General features: G+C 43.7%; 1 protein-coding gene across 1 annotated transcript in view; it reads right to left on the reverse strand.

Moving 5' to 3' along the window:
• Positions 1-3,389: 3,389 nt before the first annotated feature.
• LOC310771178 (toll-like receptor 13) overlaps positions 3,390-21,298 on the reverse strand; it is a gene marked incomplete at its 3' end in the record, with an annotated part of 36,493 nt that continues 18,584 nt past the window's right edge. Inside the window, exons 4-5 of the mRNA XM_083631886.1 lie at positions 8,009-8,045; positions 3,390-3,845 (exon numbers count right to left, since the gene is read on the reverse strand). Coding sequence (XP_083488012.1) covers positions 3,390-3,845; positions 8,009-8,045 — 493 coding nt within the window. The remainder of the gene's footprint in view (positions 3,846-8,008; positions 8,046-21,298) is intronic.

Genomic DNA, 21,298 nt, shown 5'->3' on the forward strand with positions numbered 1-21,298 from the left:
AGGAGAAAATCACAAACTTCGGCGAATTCACACAAAGGAAGATCAAGGAATATTCCATCGAACCGGAGCAGATCATAAATATGGATGAAGTGCCTTTGACGTTCGACCTGCCACTCACTCGGACTGTTAACAAGAAAGGTGAATCGTCGATGACATTGAGAACCACTGGGCACGAGAGAACGAATTTCACTTGTGTTCTGGCCTGCTCTGCATCTGGAGTAAAGCTGCCGCCAATGGTGATTTTTAAGCGGATTACGATGCCGAAAGAGAAAATTCCCAGTGGGATATGCCTCAGAGTCAACAAGAAAGGGTGGATGATGGAAAGTGTCATGAACGAGTGGCTGGCTGAGTGCTACGTCAAGCGCCCTGGAGGATTCTTTCGCCAAAAAAAAGCTCTGCTCGTTCTCGACAGCATGAGGGCTCATATAACAGATTCCGTGAAAGCAGCCATCAAGACCACAAACTCCATTCCAGCTGTGATTCCTGGGGGCACAACGAAGCATCTGCAGCCACTTGACATCAGTGTCAATCGTGCGTTCAAAGTGGCACTACGCGTTCAGTGGGAGGCGTGGATGACGAGCGGCGATAAATCATTCACCAAAACTGGTCGCATGCGAAAAGCAACTTTCGCTCAAGTTTGCCAGTGGATCCTGACAGCGTGGAGGAGTGTGAAAACATCCACGATCACCAACGGATTCCGAAAGGCTGGACTGCTGCGTGATGATGACGCCGGCACAGCTGGGCGCCTTCAGAGGCTGTTCGATTCCGACACCGACAGTGACGAAGAGGAGTTCCTTGGTTTTGAGAGTGACAACGAAGGAGAGAGGAGAGTGGTTGACGAAGCCACCCTGAACCTGTTCGTTTCCGACACTGAAGTTGAGGACTTTGCTGGTTTCAGTACGGAGGAAGAAGAGGAAGACGAGGATTAGTGACTTGACTTTGACTCTGTTTACAGCCGTTTGCTGCACCTTCACCTAAGGGACTGTTCGTTATTTATGAGAGGGGGGGTATGGTGCAGAAAGGGGGAGGGATATCAAATATTTTTTTGAGTACTGGGGAGGGACTTGTGTTTTTTATTTTTGCTTTAGGGAGGGCTATACAACATTCATTTTTTGTATTTTGTATATATTTTAAATGCGTTTTTTCGTTCCAAAATTCGTGTTTACTCCCCTATTTATATCTATGGTTTACCTGTATGGTGACTGGACTTGGTATCTCCCATTCCTTCCTTTCACGTAAACCGCTGCTCCTATGCACTGTGTACAGGCCCTCACTCGGTCCTGCTGTTTGCTTGGTGCATTGACTGGAAACGTTTATCATCGCTTTATATTGTTTCAGAGCTGGAATTGTTGACACATATGCAGTTGGCTAGGCTCAGGGCCGGTTCGAACATATAGGCGACATAGGCGACTGCCTAGGGTGGCACTTGTGCGCCTTCACTTGCAGCTCTCCAAATATTCTCCAGCGCTCTGCCTCTCATGCTCTTCCCCGCTAGATCCATTCTCTCGCCGCTGTCCGCGGCACGAACCGCCCGCCCTACTATGCCTCTGATTGGCCTACCCTGATATTCTTACCCTAACCCAACCAATCATCACTCCTCATGCCTAAACAAGCACTACTACTAGCCAATCAAAGGCAGAGGAGGGCGGGTCATCATGTCTTCTCCATCCCGCTTGAATGAGGAAAAGGGACACGGAGTAAATGAAATGACATAGCCTACAAGTAGACTAATTTACATCATTAACTTTGGGTTAAGGTAGCATAGGCCATGTGCTCATATGTGTGTACCAGTATTAGTGTAATCAGTAAATAAGCGCGATATTTCTAACATTGTTTCTGGGTTCCAAAACAATCTGTTTCCCTGTGCAGCGCGCAGTGCGCACTTTGCCTGCCCATTCATTGGAGAGACCAAAATTGCAAGATACAATATCTGAAGTTTCTCAAAGTTGAAACTACCTCTGCAGTAGTAGCCTACAATGAAACAAGACAGACTTAATGGACTGGCAACAATCTCCATATAAAATGAACTGGCAGAGAGAATCCTAATAGAGGATGATTGGATTTATTTAAAGACCTTTGCTGACGCAGCCCCCGCTGGTGTCCACTTCTGAAAGGTAAACAAGATTTATTTGCCAACAGCTCGTAACAACAACTCGCCTTTGTTAAGTTGTGAATCTGCTGATGATATAGGCTATAGGCTAAATACATTGTGAGTCTTATATTACTGTGGTTGCGCCGCCGTGCGCACATTCCGTGTTTTATGCACATGAGAAAGTGGTAGATCCCAGCTAGCAGATCATGGGCGGGCCGCCGGCGGCAAGCCGGAGACCAATTCGGCGGGCCACCGTCGGCAGCCGCAGCGGCTCCGCTGCGGTCGTGCTAGTCGGTGAAACAGCGGTCCGCCGGGGTGGCTCGCTGGCGGTCCGCTGGCGGCACCAGCGTACACAGCCAGCGGCCCTTGCACGGCACGCTGATGGCATGCCGCTGGTATTGCACCTCCCAGCCCCCATATACATTGTTATGCTAATGCATGCATGCAGTGCTTCTCCACTGGCAGGGCTCCCTTCCTCTCATACTTAAATATGGTGGTAATTTCTGAGGTAGCCTACTTGGTTAAAAAGGTTGAGAACCACTTCAATAATGCACATAATTACAATGATTTAAATGATAACATGTGATTATTAATACAACAATAATAATTTAAAGGAGAACAGATCCGTGAACTTTTTGTTATTTTATTTATGGACATAAGAAATGACTCAAAGGATGAGGATTTGACAACTGTGCATTGCAAATAGCAAAAAACTTGACAACTCTGTATATGTTGCATATTATGTAGGCTATATATAAAAAAATAAAAAAATCAAGCCAAAAATAATGTAGGCTATAAAAAAAACTGCCATTTTGAATCACAAAATCTGCCTTAAATAGTGCAATAGTCAAATAAAACAGTCATAAAGATACAAATAGAAAACAAGCATAAAGTCACGCACAGCAGCACATCATAGATATTCCTACTTTTCCACCGTGTTCCAAAAAGTAAATTTTATATAAAATTGTGTGTTATTATAGGTGGGTAATTATCAAGGGCTGTAATTATTGTAAGTCAATACTAGCAGGGGGAGTCCAGTAGGTTATATAAATAAACAATAGTCTCAAGATTCAAGCTTACTTAATAGCCATAATGAACATGTTACAAATGAGGAATTTGTTTTTGTGCAGTATGCAGCGCAGCAATACAAAATATCGGCAAGACAGAAAGGCAATTTTCAAATTAATTTGCATTAAAGTGCAAAGTAACAGACCTTGAAAGTGACATAATGGAGTCCATGTAAAGATCAGGATCAGAGAGTTCAAGCATGAGTCTGTGGATGAGTGAAGTCCCAGCCTCAACTAAACTTGAGGTAGGCTGGCATGGAGTAGTTGAAGAGCATGAAGTCCATGCGGTAGAGGTTGAACAGCTTCTTCTGGTAGAAGGGGCTGATGTTGTGGAAGAACTGGGCTGCCATGTCAACCGTAGTCCTGGTGCTCTTGGAGGAGGCCGGGATGGCGACCTGCCCCTCCACCCCGGCCAGCTGCAGTACGTAGCGGGAGTCCTGCTCCAGCGTCTCGTTGGCGGGAATGGCCAGCGGATCCCGGACGCCCGTCAGGACCATGAGCACTCTCTTCCAGTTGGTGCAGGCCACCATGGGCACGTAGCAGTACAGCATGCCATGCTGGTCGTCCACGATGACGTGCTTCAGGTCCTCGGGGATGAGGACTCGGCGTTTGCGGGTGTAGGAGCGGCAGGCCTCCTCTGACAGCTCGCGTCGGCCCTGGTGAATCGCCTGTACCGCTGATTCAACCTACAAACAAACAAAAACAGAAAAGATGAAGAATCATCAAATATCATGAATGATCAGCCCTAAAATAACAACTAGTGCACTTGTGGTCAATATTTAACAATTTAACATTGTTTATTGGAGCCACCGACCAAAACAAAACCTGGACGTTTTAATTTGGGTAAAGCATGGGTTTTTATATGGACTACGCCAGCTCTTGGAGGATAAAGTGCTTTGAATGCGGTGATGTCACAACAAGCTTAACACCGCTGGCTGAGCTAACGCAACAGCTAACAGTCCGCCATGTACTGTGTGCGACCACAACGTTGATTCCGCACCGTCGGTTTCAACATAATAAACACCGGCCCGCAAACCGTTCTCCCATATTATAAATTACAAAGTGTATGCCCTGCCACAATCCGTGTATGTTGTGTTCTTTCGTTTTTCCGTTTCAAAACCAAATCGGAAAAACCAAATAACGGTTTCGTTTTTTTCTTTTTCCGTTTTAAAACAAAAACGGAAAAACGGAAAATCAAAAAACGAAAAAACAGGAGGTTTTTCTGTTTTAAAACTAAACGGGAAAAGGGGAAAATCAAGATGTGTTTTGTTGTTTTGTTTCTGTGATATTTTGATATTTTTGGAAACCCCCGTGAATGCTGGGAAAACGAGGAGAGGAGAGGAGGCGCATGCGCGACATTTCCGCGGAAGTTTCAGTCTCAGAAAACAGGAAGAGAGGAGTTGTATGGTCTGAAGTTTGCTTGTTACGTTTTGACAACTTATTGCAGTTATGGCCGCACTTAAACCTTATCATAACTTGATCCACGAACTGTTTGACAGTGGACAAACATACTCCGAGATCAGTGCCGCTCTGCAGCGTTTTGGTGCTCCGCGCTGCTCAGGTTAGTAACGTTATTTCGTTATTTTTTATGTTGTTTGTCGTTTTTATGTTGTCCTCTCCATGTGGCCATGCTTTCAAACTTATATCAGCTAAAACAGATGTTTAGGTAACGTTACATTAACGTTAGCTTGCAAGCTAACGTTAGCTTTCAGCTGTTATATTTGAGGCAAACCTGCCGCTCATGTTGTGGTGTTGTACAGTATAACGTAGCGACTAGCTAGGTTGTCTGTCTGACCGTCTGCCTGTCTCTTTGTCTGTCAATCTGTCTCACTGTCTGTCTACCTGACTGTCAGTCAGCAGATAGACAGACAGTGAGACAGACAGTCAGTAGCCTACATCAGTCAGTGACTAACTGACTTTCTGACTGTCTGCACGACTGTCTGTCTCACTGTCTACCTGACTGTCTGTCTACCTGACTGACTGTCAGTCAGCGTCTCTCTGACTGACTGTGTGTTTCGCCTGTCTACCTCACTGACTGATGTCTGTCTGCCACTGACTGTCTGCCTGACTGTCACACTGGATGTTATGTAATTTAGTGTATAGCTTTCCATTGTTGCTTTGAATTTGACATTAGGCCAGCCATGACAATAGAGGCCTCTTTTAGGTCTGTGACCTCTGACCCCTTTTGTTTTTGCCCATAGTCTTCTGCACGGCCCAGCGGCAGTCTTCATCACCAGTGTCAGGCCCAGTCTCCTGAAAGGTTCCACCTGTGTCATTGGGGCCATCGTCCAGGGTTGCTCCACCCTTCGGCCCAGCCTCCTGGACACCCTCTACACCTGCCTGTTCGTCGCTGCCCAGGCCACATCACCTGCTCACTTCCTCCATGGGGCGACTACTTAATTTGAACTATACATCAACTGACACTTAACTAGACCAGCTTGTGATTTGTGTATCTGTTTCAAATAAATGTACCATTTGAAGCGGCAGCTGTTCAAAAACCCAAGCTAAACGTCCTGGACTCAATCTCAGAGAATCTTTCACATCACTTCTCACCATTGCCAGTTACACACGTCATTAGTACCCACAATCAGGATTGAATTACCCCACCTCAATCTATGCCCCACCTTCATCCTTTGCAGTGTTCCTTTAAAGGTTCTGTTAATCTATTTTTTATCATGTGTTCTATTGATCACACTCAATAGAACACACTCTAGGCCGTGTCAGGTCACTCCACCCTGTCCACCCTTTTGGTCATCGGTCAATTGATTATTATACAAAAGGTAGTTCTGGCAGGAGCAATTTGAATAGATGATGCAGAGTTCGGATAAGACAAGACAGTTTGGTCTTTTTTAATTTATTTTTATTTAAAAGGTTTACATTTCCTAATATGTATTATTGCCGCATGTATATGCTTGTTCAAAATATGCATTGCCACATGTATTAGATATGTTTGTTCAAAGTAAATTACAAATACTATTTGAATATGTGTCAATTGTTTAAACAGACAAAATGGATACTAAATTTGATTTTGAACACAGCTGATTATTGATTTGCTGAATTAAAAAAATATAGGTGAGGCAATTGTATTTATACAGCACCAAATCATACACTTAAGATCCTTTACAAATAAAGCAGGTGAAGACCAAACTCTCCAGGCAATTAAGGTATGGATGGATATCAGCTACAGATAAAATTGTGCTAAATGATAGCTACTGTAATATGGTCTACAAAGGTCCAATGCCCACCCTTTCCCCTCAAGTATTTAGAATTGACTACAAATGCAGTCAGTACATTTTAGTAGACATGATGATATGCCAAACAGCTTTAATGGTCAAAAGTTGACACTGCATGATGTAAAATACTTGAATAAAGATTCTGGAGTCAGAGGTTGGTCTCAGATGAATATATTATAGCTTGCAAGCGGAGGAATACAGAGTATAGCTTAAGGCTGGTACAATATCACTCATTCTCTAGATCAGTGATACTCAACCCGAGGCTCTAGAGCCACATGCGGCTACTTAAAATAAATAAATACAAATCTAATAAAATAATGGGAGGAAAGGGACTTGGATTGTGGCTCTTTCAAAGCTTTGTTTTTGTACACACAGAGGCACCAGCAAATCTGTCATATCTTGATTGATTGATTGATTTATTTTGGTGACATGTCAACAAAGATACAGGGTACAGACAATCACCAAGGATAAAAACACAATAAAGCCTGGCTATTTCAAGCACTGGCTTGTTTCCATTGCGGTCCTCATATCTCTCTCTACAATGCAGACAGTTATGGAGTTCTGGACAAAATTACATAATAACAATGTTCTCAGATTTGTGTGTGAGAGTCCCCCCCAATCAAATGGGTCAGTGGCCCTAATTTGGGGACTAAATTATGGTATGGTTTTATTTGGTGATTAAAAAGGGCACATCTTGCCAACACACTAACATAGAAGAGAAATTTAAAATAAAAGAATCGCTGAGGATGAAAACACAATAAAGCCCAAAGGCTTATTCCATTGTGGTCCTCATAGGGGTCCTTGAAAGCAAAAGGGTCAGAACCACTGGTCTATCACATAGCCACCTTTATGTAAGAGTGTGAATTGACCTGCTGGTCATTTTTTTAAGCTACAGTACTTGGCACTAGCTACTTGTCTATGGTCCATGTTTGACATAGCCCTGCCTGTAAGAGTAGAACGACTTTTTGGTAAAAGAAAAAAAAATACAATTTTATATGTAGACTGTTAAACCAAGAAGTTGATATGCTGATAGTCCTCTCAGCTTTTATTTGTAGATATTTGCTGGTTGGTAGTCTAAGTCTAAACTTTAGACTAATAATATTGCATGTATGTAGAGGCATGGATGTTAGCTGGTACAAAGATGTATGAAATATATCAGCTTAGACCCTGGTTGCAAGTATAACCATTTATAAAAGGCAGGATGAAGGTGGTAGCCTGGGTAAACCCAGCCATCAACGTGACGTCACAGGCTATGCCTGTAGTGTACATTTCTTCGGTGCTGATAGTATGATAGATGATAGAGGTCATGTGGAGGCTGGGTTTACCCAGGCTATGAAGGTGGGGTAATCAAATCCTGATCGTGGGCACTAATGAGGTGAGTGAGAGGTGATGGTGTGAAAGATTCTGGGAGATTGAGTCCAGGATGTTGAGGTATAGTTCAAATTAAGTAGTCGCCCCATGCAGGAAGTGAGCAGGTGATGTGGCCTGGGCAGCGACGAACAGGCACAACAGGTGTAGAGGGTGTCCAGGAGGCTGGGCCGAAGGGTGGAGCAACCCTGGACGATGGCCCGGACACCAATGACACAGGCGGAACCTTTCAGGAGACTGGGCCTGACACTGGTGATGAAGACTGTGGCTGCGCCGTGCAGAAGACTATGGGCAAAAACAAAAGGGGTCAGAGGTCACAGACCTAAAAGAGGCCTCTATTGTCATGCCTGGCCTAATGTCAAATTCAAAGCAACAATGGAAAGCTATACACTAAATTACATAACATCCAGTGTGACAGTCAGGCAGACAGTCAGTGGCAGACAGACATCAGTCAGTGAGGTAGACAGGCGAAACACACAGTCAGTCAGAGAGACGCTGAGTGACAGTCAGTCAGGTAGACAGACAGACAGACATACAGTCAGGTAGACAGTGAGACAGTCAGGTAGACAGTCAGTCAGGTAGACAGACAGTCAGGTAGACAGTGAGACAGACAGTCGTGCAGACAGAGTCAGAAAGTCAGTTAGTCACTGACTGATGTAGGCTACTGACTGTCTGTCTCACTGTCTGTCTATCTGCTGACTGACAGTCAGGTAGACAGACAGTGAGACAGATTGACAGACAAAGAGACATGCAGACGGTCAGACAGACAAGCTAGCTAGTCGCTACGTTATACTGTACAACACCACAACATGAGCGGCAGGTTTGCCTCAAACAGCTGAAAGCTAACGTTAGCTTGCAAGCTAACGTTAATGTAACGTTACCTAAACATCTGTTTTAGCTGATATAAGTTTGAAAGCATGGCCACATGGAGAGGACAACATAAAAACGACAAACAACATAAAAAATAACGAAATAACGTTACTAACCTGAGCAGCGCGGAGCACCAAAACGCTGCAGAGCGGCACTGATCTCGGAGTATGTTTGTCCACTTTCAAACAGTTCGTGGATCAAGTTATGATAAGGTTCAAGTGCGGTCATAACTGCAATAAGTTGTCAAAAAGTAACAAGCAAACTTCAGACCATACTCCTCTCTTCCTGTTTTCTGAGACTCAAACTTCCGCGGAAATGTCACGCATCCTCCTCTCCTCTCCTCGTTTTCCCAGCATTCACGGGGGTTTCCAAAAATATCCAAATATCACAGAAACAAAACAAAACAAATAAAACTTGATTTTCCCCTTTTCCCGTTTAGTTTTAAAACAGAAAACCCTCCTGTTTTTTCGTTTTTGGATTTTCCGTTTTTCCGTTTTGGTTTCAAAACGGAAAAAGAAAAAAACGAAACCGTTATTTGGTTTTTCCGATTTGGTTTTGAAACGGAAAAACGAAAGAACACAACATACACGGATTTGCCACCCAGGCTAACTAACGTTAGCTTACAGCTATGCCAAGCAAATATTGGCTAGCCGTATATGTCAGGCATGTTAGCGGCTAGCTAGCTATGTTACATGGCAGTAAAACGCCACCAAATTGATTTAACTTTTAACCATTTCGAGTAACACACATTTCGAGTTTCCATACGGACCTCCAGCATTGGTTAGTTGTTTATAACGTGACTATATTTATAACTTTTATAACGGACTCCAGCTTCCGGTTTATAATTCGGGTCTGCAGCCAGAGTATAACAAAGGAAATGGCAAGCGACAACAATGAGTCACGTTAAACCGGACCTTGTACCCACGATTCTTTTTTACAGTGGGGCATTCAAAAATAAGGTGGATAAGAGACTTTAATGTGTCTTTAAAACTAACGTTAAGCCCGCACAAGCCCTACAGCTATGCCAAGCAAATATTGGCTAGCCGTATAAGCAGCAGTAGGCCTGGCATAGCCAGGCTAACTAGCGTTAGCTAACAGAGAAACAATGGTTTGACTACTTACTGGTAACAAAATAATAACATAACGCAGAGCTCCCTCGCAAAACAGCCAACACATCTAACATTAGTTTCATATGCTATAAGAGACTTTAATGTGTCTTTAAAACTAACGTTAAGCCCGCACAAGCCCTTAGGTGAAATAATAGCTACGTTAACCAAACCAGCTAACGCTAGCTAACTTGCCTTAGGAGGGAAGGGATAAAAAGGAGGGACAATAAAGGCTACTTGATATTAGGTATTAGCTAACGTTACACAGACAATGATAGTTCGCCCGTATGGGACTAAACAATGTAGGTCTAAAAGTGTACACAAACCTTTTAATTTGATAGATCCTTCCTCGCACTAGGATCACGCAGCCAAACTCTGGATTCTGGGTGAGCAAGTTAAGTTTCAACTGTGTCTGTGCCCTGGGCAGGTTTCCAGCCAAAGTGCCGGCCAGGGGCGGAACGGAAACAATGGCTGTGGGGGTGGGGGAGGGTTTATCTATGCAAGACATTAACATTGAGCTGTGGGCTCACAGGAGAAGTGTAAGTTAGAGCTGACCAAATGTATGGTATGCACTATAAGCAGAGGTTCTCAAAGTGGGGTCCAGGGACCCCCAGGGGTCCTTGAGGGGCTTCCAGGGCCCCCAGCAAAAAAATCATTTTTACAATAATTCCAATGATAAGTAACACAATGACAGAATGCATGTACGTCCAAGTATGCACATGACATGTGCACCTATGTGCAGTGAATATGCCACTGTCTCTGACTTGTCTTATCACTCTACTGCCTTATTGCTTGTTGTGTCTTTTGTTGTTTTTGCACTCATATGCCCCGTTATATTTGTACTATGTTGTAAACGGAGTTCACAGCACAAGAACTTCACACGTGATACTTGTACTACGGAGTGACAATAAAAATCTTGAATCTTGAATGTATTTTGATCATGAATTTCATACACTTTATGTAATAAAACAGTGAAACGTGTGACGACCACACAGTGGGAGGGTTGTCACAAAAGCTGAGACCCTGGGACAAAATCTTATCAAATGAGGCTCCGTCTAATTTGTGTCAGTTTAGGGGTCCTTGACCTGAAAAAGTTTGAGAACCACTGCACTTATAAGCTATACACCACTTTGCTTGGTTATTGCAAACAGTGTGCGAACTATACTGTGACTTTCGGGGGAGCACACTTTTTCACCGGTGGGGGGGGGGGGGTGCAACCGGACGTGCGCGCGACCCGGTGCGGACAGCTGCTTGTGCGTGCCTCAGAAAGGACTGCCTCCCTTCAATGTTCACAGTCTGATTCAGGCAGCAGCACATCCGATACAGGCTACAGTATCACATAAGCAGTAGCCGGGTAGCCCAATGACCAGACCACATCCTCCACGCTCTAAAAAGCAAAAACCACAGTAAGATCTCTATTCTATAGTTTATCAGCACGCTCAAAGACACGGATACAGCTCTTGTCGTGTTCCACTTTTCTCTCCAAGAGAGAAAAGCGCGCTGCGCACACAGAGAGGGAGGGAGGGTGAGAGAGCACAGAAAGGCGAAACGGGCGCACTGCTCTCCATATACACTGCATCCACAAGAACATGATATCTCTGCCCAACACTTTTATCCACTCCATAACGCACATGTCCCACTCACTGTGAAGTTCCTGACGCATTCCATCTCACAAACAGTCCTCCATATGCGGGAGGACTCGGAGGTATTCCAGCTTCACGTCGTCGTCACTTTTTCCACATCTGCGTTTGAAGTAGAAGCGACTTGTTGCTGTTCAACTGACGGCTGCTTCCATTTCTTCGTGAATGTAAAGTTTGTCAATCTGCCTTGTTTTCTTTTTGACATCTTGCTGTTGTTTTAAATCTGACCTGCCCGCGTGAGTGACGTTTGATTTGCACCTGCGCCGTCACGCTTCGATGTGGTGATGATAAGAATAACATGCATGTCGGTATAGGGGCTTACAGTGAATTTGACAGTGATTGAGCACACTCTGAATCATACGATTGAAATAGCGTAATTTTAGGCATTATTCACTATGAAGGTACAGAAAAAGAAATAGAAAATACATGGGGTAATATATATTAGTCAATAATTTAGAGACCCCCCCAAATTTCACAAGTCATGTTTTCAGGGGGTCTACTATTTCTTTAAGGGGAGCCAAAGCCCCCCCCAGCTCCCCCGTAGTTCGCACCCTGATTGCAAAACCATTCAAAGTCCAACATCCATCCAGTTGTATTTTAATTTGCTCTGGTTTACGACTCAGGCATGAACTATTCAAGGAGGTGAATTTATAAGCTATTGACTTGATTTCTGGTATTCAAATAACATTCCAACACAGGTGATTAGAAATGTTTGTCCACTATCCTAATGTGAGGTGTCTTTAGTCCATTCATAATCACAAGAGAGAGCAAATAACATTTCACTCGGACATGAATAAATAAATAAATAAATAAATAAATAAATAAATAAATAAATAAATAAATAAATAAATAAATAAATGTTTTTTAATTCAAAGACTGTAAATATAAAAATTCGAGAGAACAACAGAAATAAAAAGTAAATGAGAGAAAAAGAGACAGAGTATTGCAGGGACAAAACAATTAGGCTACTACAGAGGTTAAATAGGCTACAATAAACTTCTCAAATACAATGTATAATCTTTGGGAATTTGTGTTTTTCATCCATTTAGTGATTTGGAAAATCTTGCTAAGTTCATTTTTGAATGCTGTGAAGGTATTTTTGCCTTTGTCTAGCATAATAAAAACAGAAATCCATTAAATAGTCTCTTTCAAACAAAATAGAACAGAACTTAGCCCATCGTTTCAAATTAGAGCTATAGTTTCATAATGCTTATGAATGCAGTTTAATGGATGGGGTGGGCCTATCTGCCGACAGCCAGACACCAGCGCCCCTCCAGCGCTGATGTGGTACTCAGAGAGGGAAAATTCTTGGCGGCTTGCCGATGGCCTGCCGCTGCTAGCCCTCCAGCGGCATTTCGCCAGAGTGAAGGTAGCGGCGTTCCTCCAGTGGGCCGCTGGATGGCCGCTGAAGGAATGCCACCGCCGCTCTGCCGCTCAAAATGCGATTGCGGGCCACCAGAGGCAGCGGCAGATTGCTAGCTGGTGGTACCAAATACAAGATAGCGGGAAAAAACAACACAGAAACTGAAAGTGAGGATTTATCCTTCAAGATGAAAAACGTACACCAGGATTTGGTACAGAAAACCTATACTTTCCCCCCAACTCCAGGGATTTCGTTGTCATGCGACCATCAAATGGTAAGTGTTATATGGCCGCCGTGCCAATATTGTGGACGCTGCTCCTACAGTATGCACTGTGTACAGGCCTATTCAGTACATTTGGGAGAACGGTCATTAATATGCACGTGTCGGTATGTTTTGTGTGTGTGTGTGTGTGTGTGTGTGTGTGTGTGTGTGTGTGTGTGCAGAATAGGTTGTTTTGGTCCTGCAGTTTGCTTGGTGCATTGACTGGAAACGTTTATCATCGCTTTAGCCTATATTGTTTCAGAGCTGGAATTGTTGACACATATGCAGTTGGCTAGGCTACTGTAGGCTTTATAACTAGGAGATGAGGCCATATTGGGCTGGGTACTATTAACGTTATATGCCCCCCGCCCCCTCTCCCCCCCGATGTCGGGCGCTATCAAACGTAGCGTTCTTCAGTAGGCTACTACCTTTGGTGTGAATATGATAAAGTGTGGTTATTTATGGTGGAGGGAGGGTGATGCATTTATCTCCAGTCACTCAGGGAGGGACATGGGAAAATATTTATAGATCTGGGGAGGGTGAAGGAACAAAACGAAAACAAAGTCGCCCCTGCACCATACCCCCCCCTCTCATAAATAACGAACAGTCCCTAAAAGATGAAGACAATGATTACGGTACCTGGTTTGATTGTTGACAGCAGCACCTTATCCTTTTGAGGATTGTTATATTATTGTTTTCCAGTTAATTTGTTTACTGCACCTTACCTTCACCTTTTGAGAATTGTTTTATTGTTTACAGCACATTATCGTTTTGAGGATTGTTTTATTGTTTACAGCACATTATCCTTTTGAGGATTGTTTTATTATTATTATTATTGTTTTATTTTTTATATTTATTTTGTTGAAATGTTAATAAATGGGAGCTTCTTATAGTAGCCTACCGTAATGCTGATTTTGTTGAAATGTTAATAAATGGGAGCTTCCCCAAACAGCCATCTCTTTCCCGACATTCCTCTCTGTGCACGAACCCTTACATATGGTAATTAAACATCAAAACACCCGCGCCTTATAGTCCGGTGCGGCTTATATATGTAAAAAACAGTCAATTTTGCTGCTGCGGCTTATATACCGGTGCGCCTTATAGTCCGGAATTTACGGTACCTTCTCTTCTGAGCCACTTGAGGATGTCAAAATGAGACTTTAAAAGGTGAGCCTCGCGAGCCGCGCAATGAGGAACTAGGGCCTAGCTGGACAGTAGGGGTGGGACAAAATATCGATACTCACAGTATCGTGATATTTCCACCTGCGATACGTTATCGATACACTGGCGCCAAAAGTATTGATATTTTATTAAAATGCAGGATCTTGAAACTGATTCCCCGCAGCCATTTGATAAACAGAGTCACTACTTCATGACACCACGTGGGGATGCTGATCAATGAATGAGGGTAATGTGAGTGAGCGGGAAGGGAGCGTACCTATGTTCCCCGGGTCCTATATTCCCCGGGTCCTATGTTCCCCGTTTTTGTGGGACCGGGGAACATAGAACCCTTCCTAACCTCCCCCAGACCCTAACCCAAAACCTAACCTCTCCCACCCCTCACGCCTAAACCTAAGGTTGGCATTGCGGGTGGTCGGCATAGCGGATAGACACCCCAAATGTTACGGAGAGTGTTAAAAACGGGGAACATAGGACCCGGGGAACATAGGGATGACCCCAGCGGGAAAGTGTAGAAGAAAAAGACAGCAGAAGAGAAAAGAAAATCTCATCATGGCGGACAGCGGAGAGAACCCAGAAAACCCAAACCTTTAAAGATTTTAATTTCCATTAAACATTTTAACTTCATATGTGGAGTAAGTTGGACAAGTTGCAGCCAGTCAGTGTGTTCAAGAGGCACTGCAGCATTGCAATATGCACTTTTTATGTAATTTTATTGTTTCATGATATACTATGCATTGCAGTTAATGCAGTATGCATTTTTTGTATGTTTCATGTCAATTTCATGTCAATATCGTGATAATATCGTTGTCGAGGGCCAAGTATCGTACCATATCGTATCGTGAGTTACTCGGCGATTCCCACCCCTACTGGACAGTGTCCCGTAAGTGGAAAGTCACTCTGGAAAAGAGAATCAGTTAAAATAAGTAATAATTAGGACCAACATACCCTCAAGTAGTAGCTACTGTTACTGTGCTGTAACAAGTTTGACCCAGAGGTCAAATGACTAGTGTAAAAATATTCTTAAAGTCCCTGGAAACCAGAAATATTTCTTTATTATTTAGCATTTTGAGTTCATCACATCACAGGACCCTATGTTAATAAGCCACCAGCCAAATATGAACGATGATGAACGCCGCAAAGTATATAAATTTAGGTTTGACAGTCATGGCAAAAGTCATGAGAATCAATTCGTTTTTAGAGTGTATTTTCTCCCACGGACTGTGTGGGCGTGTCCCGTCTGCAGCAGGGAAATTTCTCTCTCTCTCTCTCTCGGAGGAGACCTCTCTCGGAGAGAGAGGGAGAGAAGGAGAGAGAGCGAAGGAAAGAGAGATGGGGTGAGTGTGTGTGTGTGTGTGTGTGTGTGTTCGCGCGTTGCTCCGCGCATAGCGTACTGAGAGGAAGAGATCTCTGCTCTGCCGCTGCGAGTGCACAGTGCTACTGTGTGTGTGTGTGTGTGTGTGTGTGTGAGTAACCTCGCGTCACCAGGCTGTGTGTCGAGCGCTATGCTGCCTGCTCTCTCTCTCTCTCTCTCACTAGTCCCGAGAGAGAGAGAGAGAGAGAGAGAGAGAGAGAGAGCAGGCAGCATAGCGCTCGACACACAGCACACAGAGTGGGAGGGAGACAGACAGACACTGAGCGAGCGGTGTGGGGGCAAGAAGGTTTTTATAAGAACGGACAAAAGGAGAAGGGCGGATTGCGCGCGTGTACAGGTTATATAGAGCTTATGACGTCATAAGCTCCTGCATTTTAGCACCTCGCGCACTGCTCTCTTCAATGAGGAAGTGGAAATCCAGACCTTGTAGAAAAGTGTAGATTTTAAGGCTTTGGGTTGAAAGTAATCATGTATCATAATTTCTGAGGCACACAATTACTAACATAAGACCCTAAATAACATAGTTAGAACGTTTTTGTGGATTTTGGTTTCCAGGGACTTTAAAGAAAACATAAGAGACATTGAGAAACAATGAAAAAAGAGACAAAAGACTATAACTTGGAAACTTTAATTCTGCCATGAGAAACGTATGGATACACAACTAACGTTCCAGTGTCCATTTCTTTCATCTGTTTTAACAGAATCAATCCCTTCTGTCTACATGGTCTCCCACTTGGGACCTGTAACATATGCACTGTGAGAGCAATGGAGCAAGGCTAGCAATATCAACTAAGGTTAGCAACATTCGTTAGCAAGCGTAAACTAGCGGGGACAACAAGATGGTTGTTGTGACTGTGAGGAATGTTTTCAGAGTAGTTCAAGTGTGCGTCGACATGTAATCTGATGTGTGTCCTATAAGTATCTTTGACTTTCTGTTCAATGTATGTAAGCCTGTGTATCCATTCGTGAATATACAACAGTGCATCTCTTGGCCAAGAGTGCATCTCTTGCTCTTGGCCAGGATCTATATCAAATACATCATATCAGACGACTTCTTCTGACTCCTGGCTCCATCATTTCATTTCGACTGGTTTCCTTCAAGTGGTTCACTGTTTACCTTTTGGCTGTGGAATTTCATTCTCTAACATACATTAACAATTTATTTATTTATTTGAGGGACTTTGTTTTCTTTTAGGGACAATGCACATTATTAAATTAGGTTGTGTTAATTTTCAACTGTCCCTTGGAACTAGCTAGAATTAGAACTGATCATAAATGTCACTTGACAGCTCAGTAATCCGCTCTGCCGCTGTGTTGGCTGAAAGGCTGATGTTGCTTAAAGGATGGCTTTTCCGTGGTGAATATGAAGATCTATTAAATGTAACGCACCTATGGAGTTGGAATCCGTTGAAATTTTTTGAATTGATGGTTGCTAGCCAGAGAAATCAAAGAAAATGCACTCTGTGGGGTGGGGTGGGGGTGGGAGGGGAGGGGCGGGTGCGAAGGGGCAGAAATACTCCACTTCCCACAATGCACTGGGCTCGTGGCCTTCTACTGCCCAGCCCGCAGGCAGGCCCTTCCACTATGAAGACATCTAACTCCAGTAGGTGGCGGTAATGCACAAAAAGTTGTTTGCCTACCGCCATAAAACAATAGAAGAAGAAGCAAGCAGGCCCTGCAGGCTAAAACATTATTCACGCAATCTTGCTATTACTCAACTTTACTTTGTTTGTTCATCAAACGATAATGGCAAGGGTTAAATGTGTAGTTAGCGCGTGCATGTCGAAGAAGAGGAGAGAAGCAGAGGAAACGGGCAAAGCGTTTATTTCACATTTTTTTCCAAAAGAATTAGCGCTACGGCTAGCTTAACGCTAGGTAGCTAGCATTAGCATAGGCCTCCATTAGCTTGGACCTGGCTTGGTCATGGGTTTCTGTAATAAAACATCTAAAGCAAAAATCTTATCAGATGTGGTGCTCTGGAACATAATATTATCAAATGAGGGTCAGTGGTCTAATTTGGCAGAGTTTAGGGGTCCTTGACATGAAAAGTTTGAGAACCATATAGCCTACTGTCTTAGAAAATGCAGTAGGATTTATATGACAAACTGATGTGTGATTTCTACTGGCATAAATGAAGACATTTTATAGGTTGGTATGAAAATCAACAGCTCTGCATCCCATGTGTTTATACTTTGTTTTTACAACAGTAAAAAGTTCATGTTTCTTTGGTTAACACAGTAGTATTGAGGCAGGTGCAGAAATGATAGATGCCAGCAATAACTGCTCAAAGACCTCAAAGAATCTACTGCATCTAATGTAAATATCAACCTATTCGCTAGAGCTTGTACAACCCCATACCGGCATGACTGATTATAGTGGCAAATAACCAAAGCAACATATATTTTAAATTTTAATACAGGTTCTGACAATATATAAACACTATGCAAAATAGAATAATAAGATGTAGCCTACAGAAAATGAAAAATGTATGTCTAGCTAATTCTAAGATTTCGAAAATGTTCTCTATGCCATGGATTGTTTGCTGGAAGCCACGGTATTGTTTATCAGGTGAAGGGTACATGGATCGCCTGCACAACACGCTGGCAAAACAATACGACGATGCCTCCCTCTCTCGCACTGTAGTCCCCACTGGAGGAAATGTCGATAGGCTATCAGGACATCACGACACTGTCATCAAACAAACAAAAACAAACAAAGAAAAAACAGTATTAGAACAGCAAGACTATTTTCAGTGTAACGTTTGACTTACATACAAATGTTCTGCTAAATATTATTATGCAAAAAACGATTGGTTATCATCATACTCTACTAGCTATCAGGACTAACTTTACACAGACACCAAAACAGTATAGTAACGTATTGTTACACGTATCGTTGTATCGCTATGAAAAACATAATCACATAATTATTTAATTTATTCCCAGATGCCACTATAAGACCAAAACAGTAGAGTAATATTTACGCATTCTGCTATTACAGTACTCACTCGATGCTGCTGGCTCTTCTAGTTTATTTTCCGTCTCCTCACAAAAGTTTCTAAACCCCAATGATCCATGGTCCAAAACATTACACATCCCTTTCGTTCCTCGGCATATTCAGCGACTTCTTCAAGAAGAAATTGGCCTCTCGCTGTAGCAGAGCGATCCATCGGAGCACATTTGTGGCAGCGGCACAATGCAGAATTTGTCCCTGGGACGGGCAGCCTCGGGGCCGGGCTGTGGTTCGTCTCCGGCGGCCTGCTCAACTGCCTCTCCTTCCATACAGCGCAATTCCTCTGCACTGTAGTCTGGCTCATATGGCGTTAAGTAGCCCTGAATGTCAGAGTTTATTAGCACACTTTCAAAATCGTCTTCATCCATATCAAACTCTTAAATTTCATCTGAGATATTTCCTTCAGCCATGGTTGAGCTAAGGTGAGCTAAGTTAGCTTGCAGGCTATGCAGGCGCAGAAAAGATGGCTGACTGAATGTTTTGATTTCAGAGCTGGAGGTGCGTGGAGGCCCCCTAGAGGCGGCACAGTGCACACACACAAAAGAGTTGTAGTTTTAAGGTCTAGCTCTTCAGAGTGTGTGGTACACCGCTCTGACGCGGTCGTGACGTAAAACGCGTCAGAGCGGTGTACTAAAAATGTGAATGATACAGAGTGCATACAAAAGGGGTTTAGTGAGGGGAGGTAAAGGCTGCCCATTTAATCATACTACTGACATTGTAATGATACAAATCTGGTTGAAAATCAGTAAAGCCGGCCTTTAAGTGACTTTTTTTTTCTGGACAGACGATATTTGCAACCTGCAGCATGCAGTCTTTTAGAAACGTCAACGTGCCTTCAGTAAACGGCTTCCCCGCTTTGGCGATCATCTCACTCGTAACTTACTTCAACTGCTGCACCAGCCTCCTTTCTCCCTTCTGGAAGAGCTTTTGTTGTATAGAGAGCCGCAGTAACGAGTCCGGAAATCATCGATGCTAACAGCCCTGGTTCTTCACAGTTTTCGCCTATGGGAGTTTTGAAAGGGTTTTTGGCGCGATGCTTCTAATAATCTCTCTGGGCAACGCTGGCTTAATCAAATGCGAACCAGTGTTTAGTAACATCATCTTCACACATGAAGACCACTTTTATGAGTTTTGAAGCATTTACATGCCGTTAAACGGGCGGCTAGCTAGCAAACGGCTAAATGAGACTACACTGCTGAGTCGATGTGGATATATACGTCAATAACGTCACCACTTCAAACGACGAACACGGAAATTCTCTTTCCCTCACCTGGTTCAGCCCCGTTCAGCCCGGGGTAATCAGTGCACACATCCAACAACAGTCCAGGTTGACTGCTGACGTGACGTGAAGCCTATGCGACAGTGTGTAGTTCTGGATTAGCTTAGCTCGAGCATTTTACTTCTAGGGCTCGCATTTACGCTACAAAACTCATGAAAGTGGTCCTCATGTGTGAAGATTATCCCGCTGAACCTTGGTTCGCGTTTGATTAAACTTGCGTTGCCCACAGACATTATTTGAAGCATCACGCCAAAAACCCATTCAAAAATCCCATAGACAGAAACAGTGAAGAACCAGGAAGTTCGGGACTTCCGCATTCAGCCTACAAAAATACGTCATCCCTGCGGCTCTCTAATGACAGCTCTTTCTTTAGCTGTGCAGCAGGTTTGTCCCTTTCATCTCCCGGTACTTTGCATAGGCTACTGCTTTGCATGTTTAGTTGAATAATGTCGCTTCAGGTTATATTCTTTTAGTACGGCGATTTTCTCTTTGCAAATGAGGCAGGCGGCATTCCCTTTGAACTCGACGAAAAAAGTAATCACTCTCCCACTTCTCCTGAAACTGTCTGTGCTCGCCATCAACCTTTCTTTTGCCTTTTGGCAGTGACATGTTCACTTCTCAACAAAAGACAACATTTTAGCATGCAAATGTTTTTCTTTCACTCGGGTGAACCAAATCACCTGCTAATGAGGTGGATTTTACATGCAGTGATGATCCCGCTGCCCTGGAGTGTGAAGCAGTGTTGCCAGATACTGCTGACAGTTTCCAGCATAAAGAGTTCAAAAACCGCCAAAATGCACACAAAACAGCCCAAGGAACTGCACGTCTATGTAAATTTATCTAGCAACGCTGGTGTGAAATGCAACTCGTCTGCATGAAGGCAGCACCTCGTCCACGCGCCTCGGGAGCGCGCTCTGTGTTTTACAACGAGCGGAGGTGCGGGCCTGATTTCACTATAACTTGATATCAACTGGCGGGCCGTATTAAATCGTTTTAGGGGCCGTGTCTGGCCCGGGGGCCGTGAGTTTGAGACTCCTGGTCTAGGGAGATCAAAACCTCCGCTGTTTGCTCATTACCGGGAGAATATAATATTGTAGCGATCCAGGTAATCCAGGTATTACATGTAATGTGGTGTGCAATAAAAGTGTCTAGATTGCAGCTGGGAACTGATGTGTGGGAGTGTTACCGAGGGGGAACACTAGGTTGGTGGGAACGCTTCCGGGGGGAGAGCATGCGTGGAGTCAGTCTCCGGTGACCGCCTAAGGAGAAGCAGCTAGCTAGCTATGGCGTAGCAACCGCCTAGAGTTGTGATATGACTAACTGTGAATAAAGAACCCTGTACCAGCAAGAAGCCTCTGCCTCTTAAATACCAGGAACGCTACAATATATTAAACAGTCTGCGTACATTACCAAATAGCTGGCGTCCAGTCATAAAACCAGTCTGGTCTTGAT

This window comes from Poromitra crassiceps, assembly GCF_964638095.1.
Source record: "Poromitra crassiceps genome assembly, chromosome: 2".
Taxonomy (NCBI): domain Eukaryota; kingdom Metazoa; phylum Chordata; class Actinopteri; order Beryciformes; family Melamphaidae; genus Poromitra; species Poromitra crassiceps.